General features: G+C 32.8%; 1 protein-coding gene across 3 annotated transcripts; it reads left to right on the forward strand.

The window, feature by feature from the left end:
* The first annotated feature begins 203 nt into the window (after positions 1-203).
* LOC133171754 (b(0,+)-type amino acid transporter 1-like) lies at positions 204-13,687 on the forward strand. Of its 3 annotated transcripts, none has more exons than XM_061306548.1 (13): positions 204-264; positions 1,790-2,011; positions 3,187-3,288; positions 7,784-8,044; positions 8,160-8,285; positions 8,994-9,093; positions 9,195-9,239; positions 9,791-9,914; positions 10,234-10,337; positions 10,572-10,668; positions 10,930-11,079; positions 11,570-11,738; positions 12,106-13,687. In XM_061306548.1, exons 1-13 carry the CDS (start codon positions 234-236, stop codon positions 12,180-12,182), a joined length of 1,608 nt encoding a protein of 535 aa, XP_061162532.1. In that variant the 5' UTR covers positions 204-233; the 3' UTR covers positions 12,183-13,687. The 3 variants fall into 3 exon arrangements, with proteins under 3 accessions (XP_061162532.1, XP_061162531.1, XP_061162533.1); XM_061306547.1 differs by lacking the exon at positions 204-264 and adding an exon at positions 638-777; XM_061306549.1 differs by lacking the exon at positions 204-264 and adding an exon at positions 1,382-1,569.
* Positions 13,688-15,449: the final 1,762 nt, after the last annotated feature.

Here is a 15,449-nt window from a genome sequence, read left to right on the forward strand (position 1 = left end):
CATAGAAATTTTCATTAACACCTGGAGGTTTGAATTGCAATATTTTGAATTTGCAATATTTTTTAACTTGAAATTATTTTCAGTGTTGAATTACTTTTGTATTAAATGCAGAATTAAAGTTAAGATTTGTAGTATATATATATAGTTTACATTTCTTTTTGTAAAAAAGAAATCATGTTAATAATAAAAAAAAATTCTTACAGAAGCTGTGAAAGAAAGTTGCATCTTTGATCATGAAGAAGAACTCGGAAGTGTATAGAAAAGGTACGGTATTTAAATTGTAATAATTTTGTATCGTTTTTCAGTTTGAAAATCACCGTTAATATTTACATTTTCTGCTCAAGTATTCATATAAGACATTTAAATTTGCAAAGACATTTAAAAAATCAGATTATAAAGATAGATAATTGGATAAAAAAAAATTAATGACACATACGCAATGTACAGGTGGAACAGAATTTCTTTTATCACATTGTTTCTGACGTCAAATTGAACTACCATGAGTTTAAAAGACGTGATATATTGGCTCCGTTTGAAAAAGTGTATTGAGTGATTTTTATGCTTTAGCACCAGACCATACATATTAGACTGATCAATAGACAGGTTCATTGTGTATTGCTATGGGGAGAGCTCTGAAGGCAATATACACCAGGTAGAATTTGGCTCTCTCAGCATTTGCATGCCCTTGGTGGTAGTGGCAGCTATAGGTTAAAATCTGAAATTTCATAATGCTTTTGGAGTTTATGAATTTCAAAGGTTTCTCTGGGCTTCAGAAAGGTGAGTTTTTGATGGATTTTAATGTATTTTATGATAAATAATCAATAAATGTTCACAGCCACTATAGATTTCTTGCATTGTTCAGGATGACCTTGGAATGTAAGATTCAAGAACATTTTGAAAATATAAAGCTTTCAAGAAAATTTTGGGGGATGATAACTGTGGATAAAGAAACCATTGTAAAGTGGTTGCTTGGCTCTCATTGTTTGATCAGGTGGTTGACTTTTCTGTCAGAAACAAACAATAGCATCTGTTATAGTTGCTCTGCATCCCCGTGATCAGGAAGGAAGACGTTATTATACGCAATTACTCTCAATACTTCTACTATTCTCCATTCCATCCAAGAGATTCATATCTGTCAATTTTTGCACTCAGGACATTTTATAAATTGTGTAATTTGTAGCTGGGACAAAGATAAAAGTTGTCCATTTGAAAAGAATTGATACATTGACATGTATTTGCAGAAATATTAAGTTTTTTTTATAATTTGGATATTTGGCTGCTGAGAATTGTTTCTCCTTTATGGACAGGTTAATGCACGTTTTACATAGAACTGATTGAATTTTCAAGAGAAGAATTCTATATGTGCTGGGAACACCTATAAATAGCTGCAGCTATTGATATATCCCAGGCACTGTGCTTCAGTGTAGTCGTCAGTCGTGTTCTCCTTTTGTGGTGAAGCTGGCAACAGTGTGTATCGCTTATTTCAAATCAATGAGCTTGGCTTCCCTTCAGTATTAGTTTTACATTGAATTAAGGTACAACCAGGACTGTTTTTCATTCATTAATAATGTGAGTATAAACTTGTGTATCTGTTTAGTTTTCAAGAATTAACTGATTTTTCTTAGCCATAACTTGTCTATTGATTATGGTGTTGTATTCAGGTTCTTTCACAGGGAGTATTCAAAAGATGCCTGTTTTCCAAGAAGAATTGATACATATCCAAAGATATTCTCTTTCCTTTCATGCTGAATGACAAAAGCACTTGGCTGTCTGATTTGATTTATTTCAGTACCATCTTCTGAAGAAATTATGCCTCCGAATCAGAATTTGGAAACCCAAATCAATGGCAATGCTGTGAACGGCAAACTGTATCTCCGTAATGGATCCCTTAACAATAATCCAGAGGGAAAACTGGCTGTTCTAGACAAAAATGGGGAAAAAGATCACTGTAATTTACAGAAGAGGGTGGGGCTGCTATCTGGTGTATGCCTTATAGTGGGAACTATGATAGGTAAGTACTGATATTGTTACTATAGTGATATGGAATGGGTATTAAAGTGTACGTCATGAGATAAACACAGGATTCTATTAAAATGTTTTCCTCTCTGACTCGAGTTTCTATTACTGTTATAATATCCTTTTACTTATTGATATTTATAAAAAATATTTATTCTGAAATAAGTACTGATATTGCTTTACAAATGCTGAATTCCATGATAAATTTGATATCAAAATATTGACAGTATGAAAAATGGAAATTAATGTATGGAAGTTCTGACTTTTTTCACTCTGCAATTAATATTGCAGTAAAATATTTACATATTTAGCAGAGCACATATTTGAAAAGAATGTACAAACAAATTCCTCTTGAATTGCACATATTATAATGCAAACATTGTTTTCATGTAATAATGTTAAAGCCTTTGTCAAAATGTCATTTTTATATTTTTTATACTTGGTCTGTATCAGGCTAGTGATGCAGTGCAATGATTAGTATATGACTTCGTATTTAGCCACAGGTCAAAGCTTCAAGCCAGGCAACAAAGTAGAAATTTTCAGTATTTTTTGGCAATTGTGTGTCATGTTGAACTTAATTCACAAACATATCTTGTTTGTAAGCCATGTTTTGAAAGTCACTTTGACCTTATTTATCTAATCAGTGTGATAAGAAGTAATTTTTACCTGAGTAACAGTTTAAAGCCTTAAAAGCTTAGAATTAGACAATTCCCCCAGTTTAATTACTGTGGGATCACTTATTTTCATGGGGGTTTAATTTTCATTGTTTTCATGATATGAAGAGACCAAAGAATTCTGGTCCCACTGAATGTGAAAAGTGTAATCAAGACATCTCTACACCCCATGAAAATAAGTAATTTTACAGTACTGTAGTCTAGATGAGTTTATTTTCTTGACACCTTATTTTTGTAAGGAAGCTATTTGATATTATATACAAAACAAAATTTTCACAAATTTCAGTCATTTATACATAGATTCTTACATTACAAAAATAAATGAGAATGAAATTAGTCATTCTCATGTAATTACACAAAAATGAAGTTCTCGCAAATAAAAAGTGATTTGACCTTATATGAACTTGCTGCACTAGCTGTCGTGTGCTGACGACCTTACAGTAAATTTCACCTTTGTAATCACTCTTTTCAGTGTAAACTGAACTTTGTATTACAGGATCAGGAATCTTCATATCTCCGAAGGGTGTGTTAGCAGGAACGGGGTCTGTGGGTCTGAGTCTGATTGTGTGGGTTGGATGTGGAATTATCAGTCTTTTTGGTAAGGTCATCTGAAAGGTTAAAGGTCAGAGAAGTTAGGTTACTTTAAACCTTTTTTATATGAATAGGACATTGTAAATTAAAATTATTATATTTGCATAGACACATATATGTATAGCTTATGTATTTCTTGTATATGTATATTTATATGCTATATACTATCAGTTACCCATGTACTTTGCATGCTTTATAGGTAAGTTTATATATACTGGTGTTTGGAAATGATTGGTTTTAACATTGCTCTCAATAAAAATAATCAGGATTTAGAGTGAATCAAAATTCTGGAAAAAATTACATAATCAAGAAATTATATCCAAAATTAAAAAAAAAAAACTTGTTTGTTTGCATGGGGATGTTTTCTTGACTCCCCACCATAAAATGTTTTAAAACATGTTTTCTTGCACACAGGTCAACTAGAACCCCCAGAGGATTGAGCAAGATGAAGGAGCCTCCTTAGAGGAAAGATGTAATACCCCAAGACCTGGTGTACTATAGACGCAATCAGTCTGTTTTTGCTTAAAGTGAAATGAAAACTGATTCAGGGCTGGTATATGTGTATTTCAATATAGGGTATTTATTTGGCCAATGAATTGAAAGTCTAGCACTTTTTTTCTGTATCTAGGATTATCAAATAAAAGGGATGGGTCACTAAAATTGTTTTGTTTAGTTGCATGCATGCTTATGTATTTTAACTCTGCAAACAAAGGGAATGCTTGAAGAAACCATAGTAACAATCCACCTGAATCAGTTATTGGCCCTCGTCATTATTTCTCTTTCCCTTTTTTTCAGGGAAAGGGGCTGTTCCAAAAATTTTAATCAGAAGGAGGGATAAACATGGCTTTTCGAAATATATTTAGAGAAAGGGGAGATCAAATTTCGGAAATTTTGCCCTGGCAACATATTCCTGTCTGTTCCACACGAGGGTGCAACTTTGTGAGCCTTTCCGAGTATAATGAAAATTATTCTCGTTAAGGGGCAATGAACAAGCTTGCATCCTCCTCCAAGATTGCCCCTTGGTCTGTATAACAAGGCTGGTCTCGGGTCCTGACTTAGTTTATCCACTGAGTGGTAGAATGATCAGTTACTGAATGCATGAGACAGAGAAATACCTGGGACATGAGTAACCAGCCTTCAGGTTACTCCAGTCCCAGAAGTCAACACTGTAGTCATTTGCCAGTTTCAGTTTTTATTCATTTTATTTTAGTTTTTTTTTTCAATCAATGCTTAATTTAGTTCCATTTAATATTTTGACCTTTTTCTGAACAGTACTAGTGCTTTATTCTTACAGAAGGTTTTTTTCTGTGAAAGAATCTATAAATTAATCCTAGCTGATAATTGAAATTGTCTTTCCTGATAATATGAAGGGCTTCACTCTGTGCTCTTATTTGTAAAACTTAAGATACTAGGCCTATAGCTCAGGGTAAGAATTATGTAGAATAAAAAGTCCAAGGTTCTTGCTTTGAAAGATTTTTGTTTGCAAGATGAATGCATGCTTTGTAAATGTCAAAATACCCACGCTAATTGTGATGTACCGAATGTTTAATCAAACACTGCCATTCTTTTGTAATCTTGGCCTTTCTTAAAAGATTGAAATCATTGCCATGTCAAGTTAAAAGAGAGTTTTTTTAATTGCAAAGGAAAGATATTAGAATTGTTTATTCTACATTGATTAACCTGGGTTATAGGTCTTGGTGTGAGTATACCTTTAATCATCACCAAAACAATTGTAGAATGTTTTATTTTCTAGCCTCTTATACTCTGCTTTGAGTGTTAATTGTTTTATACTGGTAGAAATTAGTAAGTTTTGTAGCCAAAATATGTAGATATTTCTAAATTTAATTTTTTTTGTACTTATAAAAAATTATTATTCACTATGTACTGTAGGGAAACCTAGTAATTTTATGAAACTGGTACATGACCTTAATTAGCAAGATTGCAGTATATAATCTCTCATCTTCATATCATTGCTTGATGCACCTTATCATTCTTAAGCCAACCATTACTATACATTTTATCTGTTGTGATGCAATTTCTTTCAATGACTTAATCATTTGTGGTTTTTAAAATCTTTGATTATCTAACAATAAAAGGTATTAGTAGCAAGAATTAGGCCATTAAATAACTAGTTTTTATAATAGATTTTGGCTATACGTAATCACATTATGTAATAATATAGACTTTTTAAAAAGTTATTTCAATGCATTCAAAATTTGGATGACTTTGATTGTGTAGATATTGATTTTTCTTGATTGTGTGCATGGTAGTTGGAAAACCCACTGATTTCTTTTGCTTCTAAATCTATTATTTTTAATACCGATGTTGACAGAAATGTTTGCTTATTACATGTACTGAATTATTAACAGCATTTTTGTATTTTATCGATAAATTGCCTGACCAATTGGATTCACCAAATTTACCGCATGCAACATAAATTTGATACTCGAACGAGTACTGAAATGCTATCCTTTAAAGACGCATCAAACACTGGAACGCTATCATTCGTGTCATGCAACTATATTCAACTATTTGTACAAAAGCGATGAATTTCGAAACATGGAAACTGATCATTCTGTCACCTTAGTGCATCATCGGATAATCACTTTCATAGCATGTAAATATTTGATGATGATTCAAATTTGATTTACTCTGGTAATGTAATCCATGAAAGGGAAGGTGGATGCGATAATCACAAATACCTCATTAGTTTGAAAAAAGGGGGATGGGTGGGTTGGTGTTAAAATGGGAGATTGACTTGAAAACTGTGTGTATGAGTGTGATTTTCTGATGGTACACATCCCCAAGTGCTAGCAGGTGCTGACTTGCCCTCCTGTGTGCATGGAGAGACATTGCAGCATTGTGCTGATGTAGGCGATACAGTTTAGTGCCAGTTAGCCCTCCATTGGTCTGATTTGGAGAGACCATCTGGCACATTTCCAAAAGTTTTGCCCAAACTGAGGCTGATGATGTCACAAACACCAAAATGTTCTTTGTTATTTGCAGACATAAAGTACATGTTTGAATTAAGATTATTTTTTTGAACATCTAAAGTGTTTCCTCCTGCATCATGCTCATTTTCATTGTTCATTCATCAGCTTCAGTCTTGATACCATCCACATAGGTTAGGAGTATAGGTGCCATTTTGCCCTCCCGGACATCTTGGAGAGACAAAAATGTCACCTCAAACTATTCACCCTTTGGTCTTTTTCCTTTTATCCTTTAAAACATCTTTGGGTGTAAGGATAAGTAGGCCAGTTAATCCTCCACAAAAAACTTTCTGGAACAGTTCCTTTTAAAGCTGCAGATGATGAGGAAAGCAGACGCTAAGCCATGAAGCAATACCAACGTCAAATGTTTTATTGAGAAATATGAAATGTCTTCAATTATGTTCCAGGGAGGGCTGTTTCCAGAAAGGCCTTTACGGAGAGACGTCCATGGCACATTAGTTTAAAATTCTATAGAGAGACCATATAGATCCTCCCGGACATCTTGGAGTGACGCATATGGTTTCATATGTTAACTCTCCTGTAAAACATCCACAGATTTGATAATTTTTTTGTACTTACTAAACTTGAAAATCAGAGGAATTTATATTTAAAAAAAAAAAATTTGGCATTCAAAAGAATTTCTTGTAATATTTGGAAAAGCAAATATTTTATTATTTAGACTAAAATCTTGTCCGAGACAAAACAAAAATGCCTCTTGAATCTTGTATATGTCATAAAAGTTAAACATATATATTTAAAAAGAAAAAAAAAAATTGAACAAAATGCAAGGATTTTGCAGGAAGTGAGTTAACTTGTTAGGGCTTGCTTGTCATTTAGTCCTCCACACAACAATATGCTAGCATATTGGAGAGACTCAGATGACAAGCTTTGTTTCGGCAGTAGGTGAGCTTTGATCATGTGCCAGGATGCCCTCCGCATGGACTTTGGTTATGGAACAGCCCTAATACTCCCACTGTGCTAATATCACTCAGTCTCAAGCATTCTGTTTCCAATATGTCACATTTTGTTCTGTTTCACAGCTTATTTTGTTTAGTCTAATTCACAAAAGATAATTGAAGCACTTTCATCATTCCCATTTTTAACACAGTCAGATAATGACTTACTGGGTATTACACATGTACTTTGATATACACATGATACATAGTAGTTTTGTTTAGAAAATATTCTGTTTAGCCTTTCATTCTAATGAGCTAATCAAAGACTATCAAATACATTGCATTTACTTGTCATAAAACTACACATATATCTATAAGAAACATGTAGATATATTAAATCTACATTTATTTATCTCAGATATTCAAAATTTCATTCTTGCACTCAGTCTAACTGGAGGCCTTGGTTTGATTTTCTAAAACAACTGGTGTAAGGGGAAAAAAACACACACACCTTCGCATACTCACAGGTGAAAACAGATTTATACATATACAAAAATATATGAACCAAAAAACAATTGTTCCAAGTAATCATCTGGCCACATATTTTATCTTTCAGGTGCTCTCTCCTATGCTGAACTTGGAACGTTAATAACCAAATCAGGAGCAGAATATGCTTATCTACACGAGGCATTTGGACCCTTCCATAAGACCCTGGGACCCGTTCCAGCTTTCCTCTTTGCCTGGACATCAGTCCTGATTCTGAAGCCTGCACTGTTTGGGGTGGTGTCTATGAGTTTTGCTCTGTACACCACAGAACCATTCTTTGAGTGCGGGCCACCAGATGTCCTTGTCAAAATAGTCGCCATTGTGTGTCTCTGTACGTCATCAAAACAATACATAGAAAAATCATTTCCTCATAGATTAAGATGAAATTATTGGTTGTGCATTGATGCCAGAAAATTTTATGTAAATCTAAATTATTTTTTATACAGTTTTTGTATCAGCTGTCAATTGCTATAGTGTAAAGCTGGCAACGAAAGTTCAGAATGTTTTCACAGTGGCCAAGTTGGTTGCTATAGCTGTCATCACCATAGGAGGATTTGTTTACATGGGGAAAGGTAAAATTAAATTTTGGTACGCTACTGAAAAAAAAAATGCAACTAACTTTATCACATTTTCAACAGTGAATTCATGAAAAAGTGAAATTTTTTCACAGTGTATACTGGAGCAGATCAAAGATCTAATTTTGACTAGATTGCAGTGTGTAAAAATATCAAAATAATACTTTCTACTGTATGAAACAATATAAAGGTAATATTTTCTCACAGTGTCAAAAAAAAATCAAAATTGTTGCAAAACTTTTTCTTTTCCTTCATGAAGAGTATTGTGGAAAAATACTCCCTAGCTTATCTTAAGGTAGCTAGAGCAAATAAACCATCCTGACTGAGACTAAAACTGCTGTTTTCAATAAACTGCTGTTAGAATCCATGTTTAGCAATTGCTTAGCTATGATGTCTAACAACCACTCAACTATGAGCCTACAACACTTTCAAAAAGACAGAGGCAAAGAGAAAATCAAAGAAAATGTAATATACAGAAAATTCAAGTTTTGTACTTCAATATGGGATTTATTTCACTCATGAGAAAGGATTTTTTTTTTCATGTTTTCACTCATGCTCAGCACTCCTGAAAAAAAAAAATTCCCTCCCACTCATGAAATAAATTCCATTTCCAACTACAAAATGTTGAATATCCTTTATTTACCAATAATAGGTTTTGTTTTTTTTTTATCGTATTTACTCAGATGTTTCATGCATTTCTTCCAGGTGAAGTAGAAGAAATTAACACCGGCTTTGAGGATACTGTCCAGTCTCCTTCTCTAATAGCTCTAGCCTTTTATGATGGACTATGGGCTTATGATGGCTGGTAAATGTATAGATTTATGAATTTGACATTTTTTAGAAATAAAAAGAGAGTCTAGAATTCTTTACAGCAGGTGTTTTTATATACATTTTTCTTTACTTCAGGAACAATTTGAATTACATCACTGAAGAAATAAGAAACCCCACAAGGTAATGTACAAAAAAAAAAATAGTGCAAGAAAGACAACTCTTGTAATAATTTTAGTTGAAAATGTATTGAGCTTAACAAATGTAGACTACATCAAGATGCTTATATTTGTGTACTTTTTCCTGATTCACTGAACAAGTTGGCTCAGGAACTGAAAAAAAAATCAAAAGGAGAATAAGAATCTGGACCTTTTATTTGGCTATAATATTAGTGATTTCAGGAATCTGCCCCTCAGCCATTATGATTGGTATTTTATTTGGCTGTAATGTACGTATTGTTTATGATTTCAAGAACCTCCTCCTAGCTATTTTGACTGTTGGCCATTATGATTTGTATTTTAAGTGATTATAATGTGTGTGATTTCAGGAACCTGCCCTTGGTCATTATGATTTATATTTGTTTGTGATTACAGGAACCTGCCCTTGGCCATTATGATTGGTATTTTATTTGACTGTAATGTATTGTTTATGATTTCAGGAACCTCCTTCTAGCTATTTTGACTGTTGGCCATTATGATTTGTATTTTAAGTGGCTATAATGTTTGTGATTACAGGAACCTGCCCTTGGCCATTATGATTGGGATTCCTCTGGTTACTTTATGCTACCTCCTCACTAACCTTTCCTACTACACTGTAATGACCAGGGCAGAACTGCTCCGCTCCACTGCTGTCGCTGCTGTAAGTTAACACCTGGCCCAGACCTATCTTCTCAGTTGCCTATGAATTGGTGAAACAAAATTCATTGTGGTATTAAAAAGTATTTGATATCATTAGATAATTTTCGTCAGTAAAATATTTTCGATTTAACTGCTCTACAATTAACCTTGACCCTTCATCTCACTGTCTGGAAAAATTATGAATTTTTTTTTTAGAAAATTTTCTTTTAATACAGATATTAAAAAGCATTCAAATTACTTTCATAGTTGATTGAGAAGACTGTAACTTACATAAAAGAAAACTTTTATATACATACATAAAGTTTTTTGTTATTTTGCAGACCTGGGGAGATAGAGTCCTGGGTGGTGCTGCAGTTCTTATACCTATATTTGTGGCCATGTCCACATTTGGTGCTGCCAATGGCTCCTGCTTTACGGGTGGAAGGTAATATAATTTGGAAAGATTGTAATCAAAGACAGACATGTAATTTATTCTTTAAAGTGTGTTAATTTGTTAAGAATTTAATGCCTCAAAAAGTATGATTGGTTTAAATTTTTAGGACTTTAAATTTTTTCATTCATGCAGATTGAAGATTCTACTGACATTTTCTTATTTTGAATCATTCAGTTTCTACCAAGTTGAATGAGATGATATTTTTGTTTTGGTTTTGCTTTGTAGACTGACATTTGTAGCTGCTAGGGAGGGACATCTACCAAAGGTCCTGTCCTATGTCCATATAAAGAAATTCACTCCTTTACCCTCTCTCATGGTTTCTGTAAGATTTTTTTTTTTTTAGTATTTTAAAAAATGAAATTAAATAATGAAATGTGCAAATTAATTTTTTTTTTGAAAAACAAACATTTACATATGTATCTCCACAAAAAAAACCCCAAGAAAACAAACAAAACAAAAAACTTCTAAACATTTTCATTGTAGATTAATTAACACATGGTAATATGAAAACTTAAAAGTTCTATATTTGGTGTAGACTAATTGGTGTTTTTCCCCTGGTATGGATGATTCTGTATAATTGCAGACTTTCCTGGCAGCTGTTATGGTGCTGATGGGAGACATTTTTGCCCTTATTGATTTCTTCAGCTTCACAGCCTGGTTGTTTTATGGCAGTACAATGGCAGCATTACTGGTGTTGAGATACACCAAGAGGAATGCAAAAAGACCTTACAAGGTAGACGGAAATACTGGGAACTATAGGCTATAGTTATGTATGATTCCAGTATGCAGGGCCTGAAAAAGTTAAAAATTTTTTACACAGTTGTATGTTAAATCACATGATAGCATGTAATCATTTCATTTATTAATGTTGTTTTGGAACGCTTGTTGAAAAGAGACTTATTTTGATAAATGATAACTGAAGATTTATATAAAGGCATGAGGAGTACTACACAGTAACACTGTATATTGGATTATTGTTATAAATCACTAGTTCATTTAGAAATTAAGTGATATGCCCAGTTTGTGACAGAACCATTGCTTCAGTATATGATTTAGGCGCTAAAATGATGCACTTGTTTAGGATGACAAACATTTGTGTTTAAGAGACAATGCATGGCAAATATAGAAACAATGCATGGCAAATATATGCTGTATTTAATTATACTGAATACTCAGCTCCACCCCTATCATATGACACTGTTAACAGTTTTGTGATTTTGCAGGTGCCCATTATTTTGCCAATCACAGTACTCTGTGTGTCTGTGTATCTTGTGATAGCCCCCATTGTCAACGATCCTAGGATTGAGTTCCTGTATGCTTTCATCTTTGTCATTAGCGGTTTGATCTTCTATGTTCCATTTGTGGTGATGAAGAAGTCACTTCCTTACACAGGTAAGCTTTTGATTTTCATGAAATCCTTCCTAAAATAATGGTCTTTTATTGCTAAATTATCAGAGGGGGTCTTTCTTTGCAATGTGTCTTGGCTATTTCCTTAGCATTAATCTAATATATTGAAGTGCAATTAAGTAATGATGATTTTCCAAAAGAAGTCTGAATTACGATTGAAATGCAAACAATTTCAGCATACCACACATAAAAATTGACTGAAATTAATTGCCTCTTAAATTGACAGTTTTAATAGAACAAGTCATTAAACCCAGTAAGAGTTATCTTTCTTATCAGATGGTCAATGAACCTTAAGATTTTTATGTAAAACCAACATAATAAATTAATTCAAAAATGTATTTCACTTTTACAGAGACTGTGACTAAATTCATTCAGCTGATTTTGTGGTGTGCCCCTAGCCGATATGAATCTGAACTTGTTGGAGACTGATGAACGCCATTAATGCATTTAGATACTATTTAACAAAATTCTAGCTGTGATATTGTGTTATATATAAGACATTTATATTTACTTCATATGCATTAATCATGTTATAAGTTCACAAAGCAGCATTCAAAGAAAATATATTTATTTTAATGTTAAAAAAATCTTGTTAGTGAATATAATATTTTTTTTTTCTTATTTATTTGTGAACATGAGGGGTGAAAAAATAATTTCCATTATTGAATGTAGCTAAATATTTATTTATGTTAGACCTTTCATGTACTGTTATGATTCTTATAGTTAATAATATTGCAAATAGAATTCATGTAGATGTATATAAAACTAGACTGCTATGGCTTACTTCAAACCATGAATGTTGGAATGACATAGGTTATTTTGGTTTTTATGTAGTTAGTTTTCATTCTTTGGTAATTTTTACATTCCAGGGAAAAAAAATACCCAGAAACTTAACCTGCATTTAGGATTCTTTCATTCTTCTCATATACATATATAATTTTTGGATTATTTGTTTGTTTGTTTGTTTTGATATTTTGTCCTCCATTTTTTCAGTTCTTCAAGGTGTTCATGTATTACTAGGTGTGCCAAATATTACAGCCTTTTGTAATTCAGCATTGCAGATTGTTCAAATTCTTGTTACTCCTGATAGAAGCATTTTTTAACAATACTGTGTTGCAGAATGGTGTAAATATTATATACTATGTATATATGTATAAATCAAGCCGGCTTTCTGAAATCAATAAGCACAGAGTGGTTTTTGTTTGTATTTTACATCTGTTTTTTTGCTTGGCTTTGAAATGTCTGTATTTTAAAGTATCAGTGCATTTATGTTTCTCTCTTTCTGAACCCACCAAGAAGTATGTTAATTCTTATGTTGTTGAAGTTTCCGTTGATGTGGTGACTGAAGATTAAGCAATATTTCCCAGTCTCCTGTTTAACATTGTTTGTGTACTTTCCCATTTGTCTTATGATTACAATTCCCAAACCATGAGATTCTTAATTACACACCATTTATGTGATATGTCATTGGTCATGTACAGTGTCCTTGATTATATTTACATATTGTTTAACAATGTATTTATGTATATATGTAAAATACCTATATATTGGGAATTATCCCACAAGAAACAGCATTCAGGGTTTTATAAGTATTAATTATTTATATATCATTGTAAAGTCTATGAAATGACATTAAAATTGAACACAGGCCAATTCCTAAGTAGAATTTATTATATTTATGGAATATTATTTTTATTTATAATGTTCATTCATAACCAGGGCAGGGTGTCAAATGTAGTGAAAATGGACATAGTTGCTTGCTTTTGTTACAAGGATCCTGGGACGAGTTGTGACAGTATTTCATGGTCATTATAAGCATTATTTGTTGGTGAGCGTTTTGTGTTCTGATTGATTGTTGGCTTATATGGTAACATATTTATGCAAAAAAAGTGTAAATACACGGATCTCAATAAATCATACTGCAGACCTATGAATTCATCTCCTCTGTTTTTGCTATAGCCAGTTGATTATTTCATTTTAGAATTAAGGAAGCTCTAAACTCAGCTCATTGAAGAGTTCTACTTCCATGGTATTTTTGTGCACTTAAAGAGATATTTGACCATTGATGTAAAATGGCATAAACGGACATCCAACAGTAAATGACACAATATGAGATAAAGAATTCGTAAAACATTATATAAGACCAAGATAAAGTAATTAAAACATAACTGGCACATATTTTCCCCATTTGAGTAAACAACAGTGGTTCCTGTTCACTAATACTAGAACTTCAATGTCTGAACATTTTCCCTGGAGAAATATAGCAGGCACCCTATCTTCAAAATGAACTAGATAAACTTGGTATGTACACCTTTTAGATGATGCAATTTTCTCAAATCCAAAAATATTTTTCATTAGTGTGTAGAGCTTCCTTAATGTGTGATTAGACTCTGATTAAGGGGACTTTTTTCTGAATTGTTTGGAGGGTTGCATGGGGACACCTCCCTCCCTCCCCCCTTTTTTTTTTTTTACCTCACCCCACTTCTCCATTGTTCCCCTCATCTCTTCCCCTTTCCCCCCAACTACCGTTTGACTCCCACCTCCCATTTCCTTTCCATGAATTCTTTATCAATGTCTATTGCTGTCTAAATATAGACATACATGTACTTCTCAAACTGTCAGACTTCTGACATTTAAACAAGCAGAATTTATACAGAGTTCTTTTAAGTAATTCCACGATGAATACTTGATCATTGTAAACATACTGTCGATGTCCAACATTTAAGTTTAATTTAAGGACTTGAGAAAAAATCGGAATTTTACTGACTCCTTTCGGGGGGTTTGGTGTTAAATTGTAAAGATTTTTATACAAATATATTTTACATTTTCATTTCTCCCTGTTATAGATCTTACACAAGCGTAACGTGGCACGAATACGCCACTATATAAGATCTATATTAATGCAATCATTCACATTTATTTCATGTATATTTTCATTTTAAAGATTTTTTGAATAAAAAACGATGATTCACAATACATGTCACAGTGACACTACAGAAGATCCAAAAACTTTTTGGGATCAATCATCTCACAAACTGCCCCGGTTAAGAAAAAGAAACTTGCTTACCAGAAATTCTTAGCTCATGCACATTACAAAAAAAAAAAAAAAAAAAAAAAAAAAAAAAGAATCAATTATAATTTTTCTATATCTTTTTTTCACAGTAATATTGTACAATGTAGAAGTTTGGGCTATAAGGACCGTGGGTATCGGCCTGGGAAGCTCAGTGGTAGAGCACATAACTCGTAATACAGGGGTCCCTGGTTCGATTCCCGGTCCAGTCTTATATTTTCTTTATGCATTCCTCTTTTCCTACTACACTTCTGTCGATATTCGCGTTTCTCATTTAATTCTCTTACTTCATTCTATTCAATTTAACAATCTCCAATGTCATTGAAAGGTTGTTCAGTGTTGCTCTCAAAAAAAAAAAAATCCTATTGCGGGGTGGGGGTGGGGAGGGTAGGTTCCAGCTTCTTTCTTTCAGTACCAAATTTTATTCATACACTACTACAATATTAATGCCCTTATTTGACTATACTGCAAAAAAAGTTCAACATTTTCACATCTACTGTTAATTACACTGATTGTTTAAATTATTTGATATCGATATCCAGGAGTAAGCGGAACAAAATGTTAACTTTTTTTATTGTCTCTCTGGTACAAGTCATTCACACAATAGATATAATTGTTATCTGTAA

This window comes from Saccostrea echinata, unplaced genomic scaffold, assembly GCF_033153115.1.
Source record: "Saccostrea echinata isolate AGI-Se365-2 ecotype Australia unplaced genomic scaffold, CSIRO_AGI_Sech_v1 ptg000054l, whole genome shotgun sequence".
Classification (NCBI taxonomy): domain Eukaryota; kingdom Metazoa; phylum Mollusca; class Bivalvia; order Ostreida; family Ostreidae; genus Saccostrea; species Saccostrea echinata.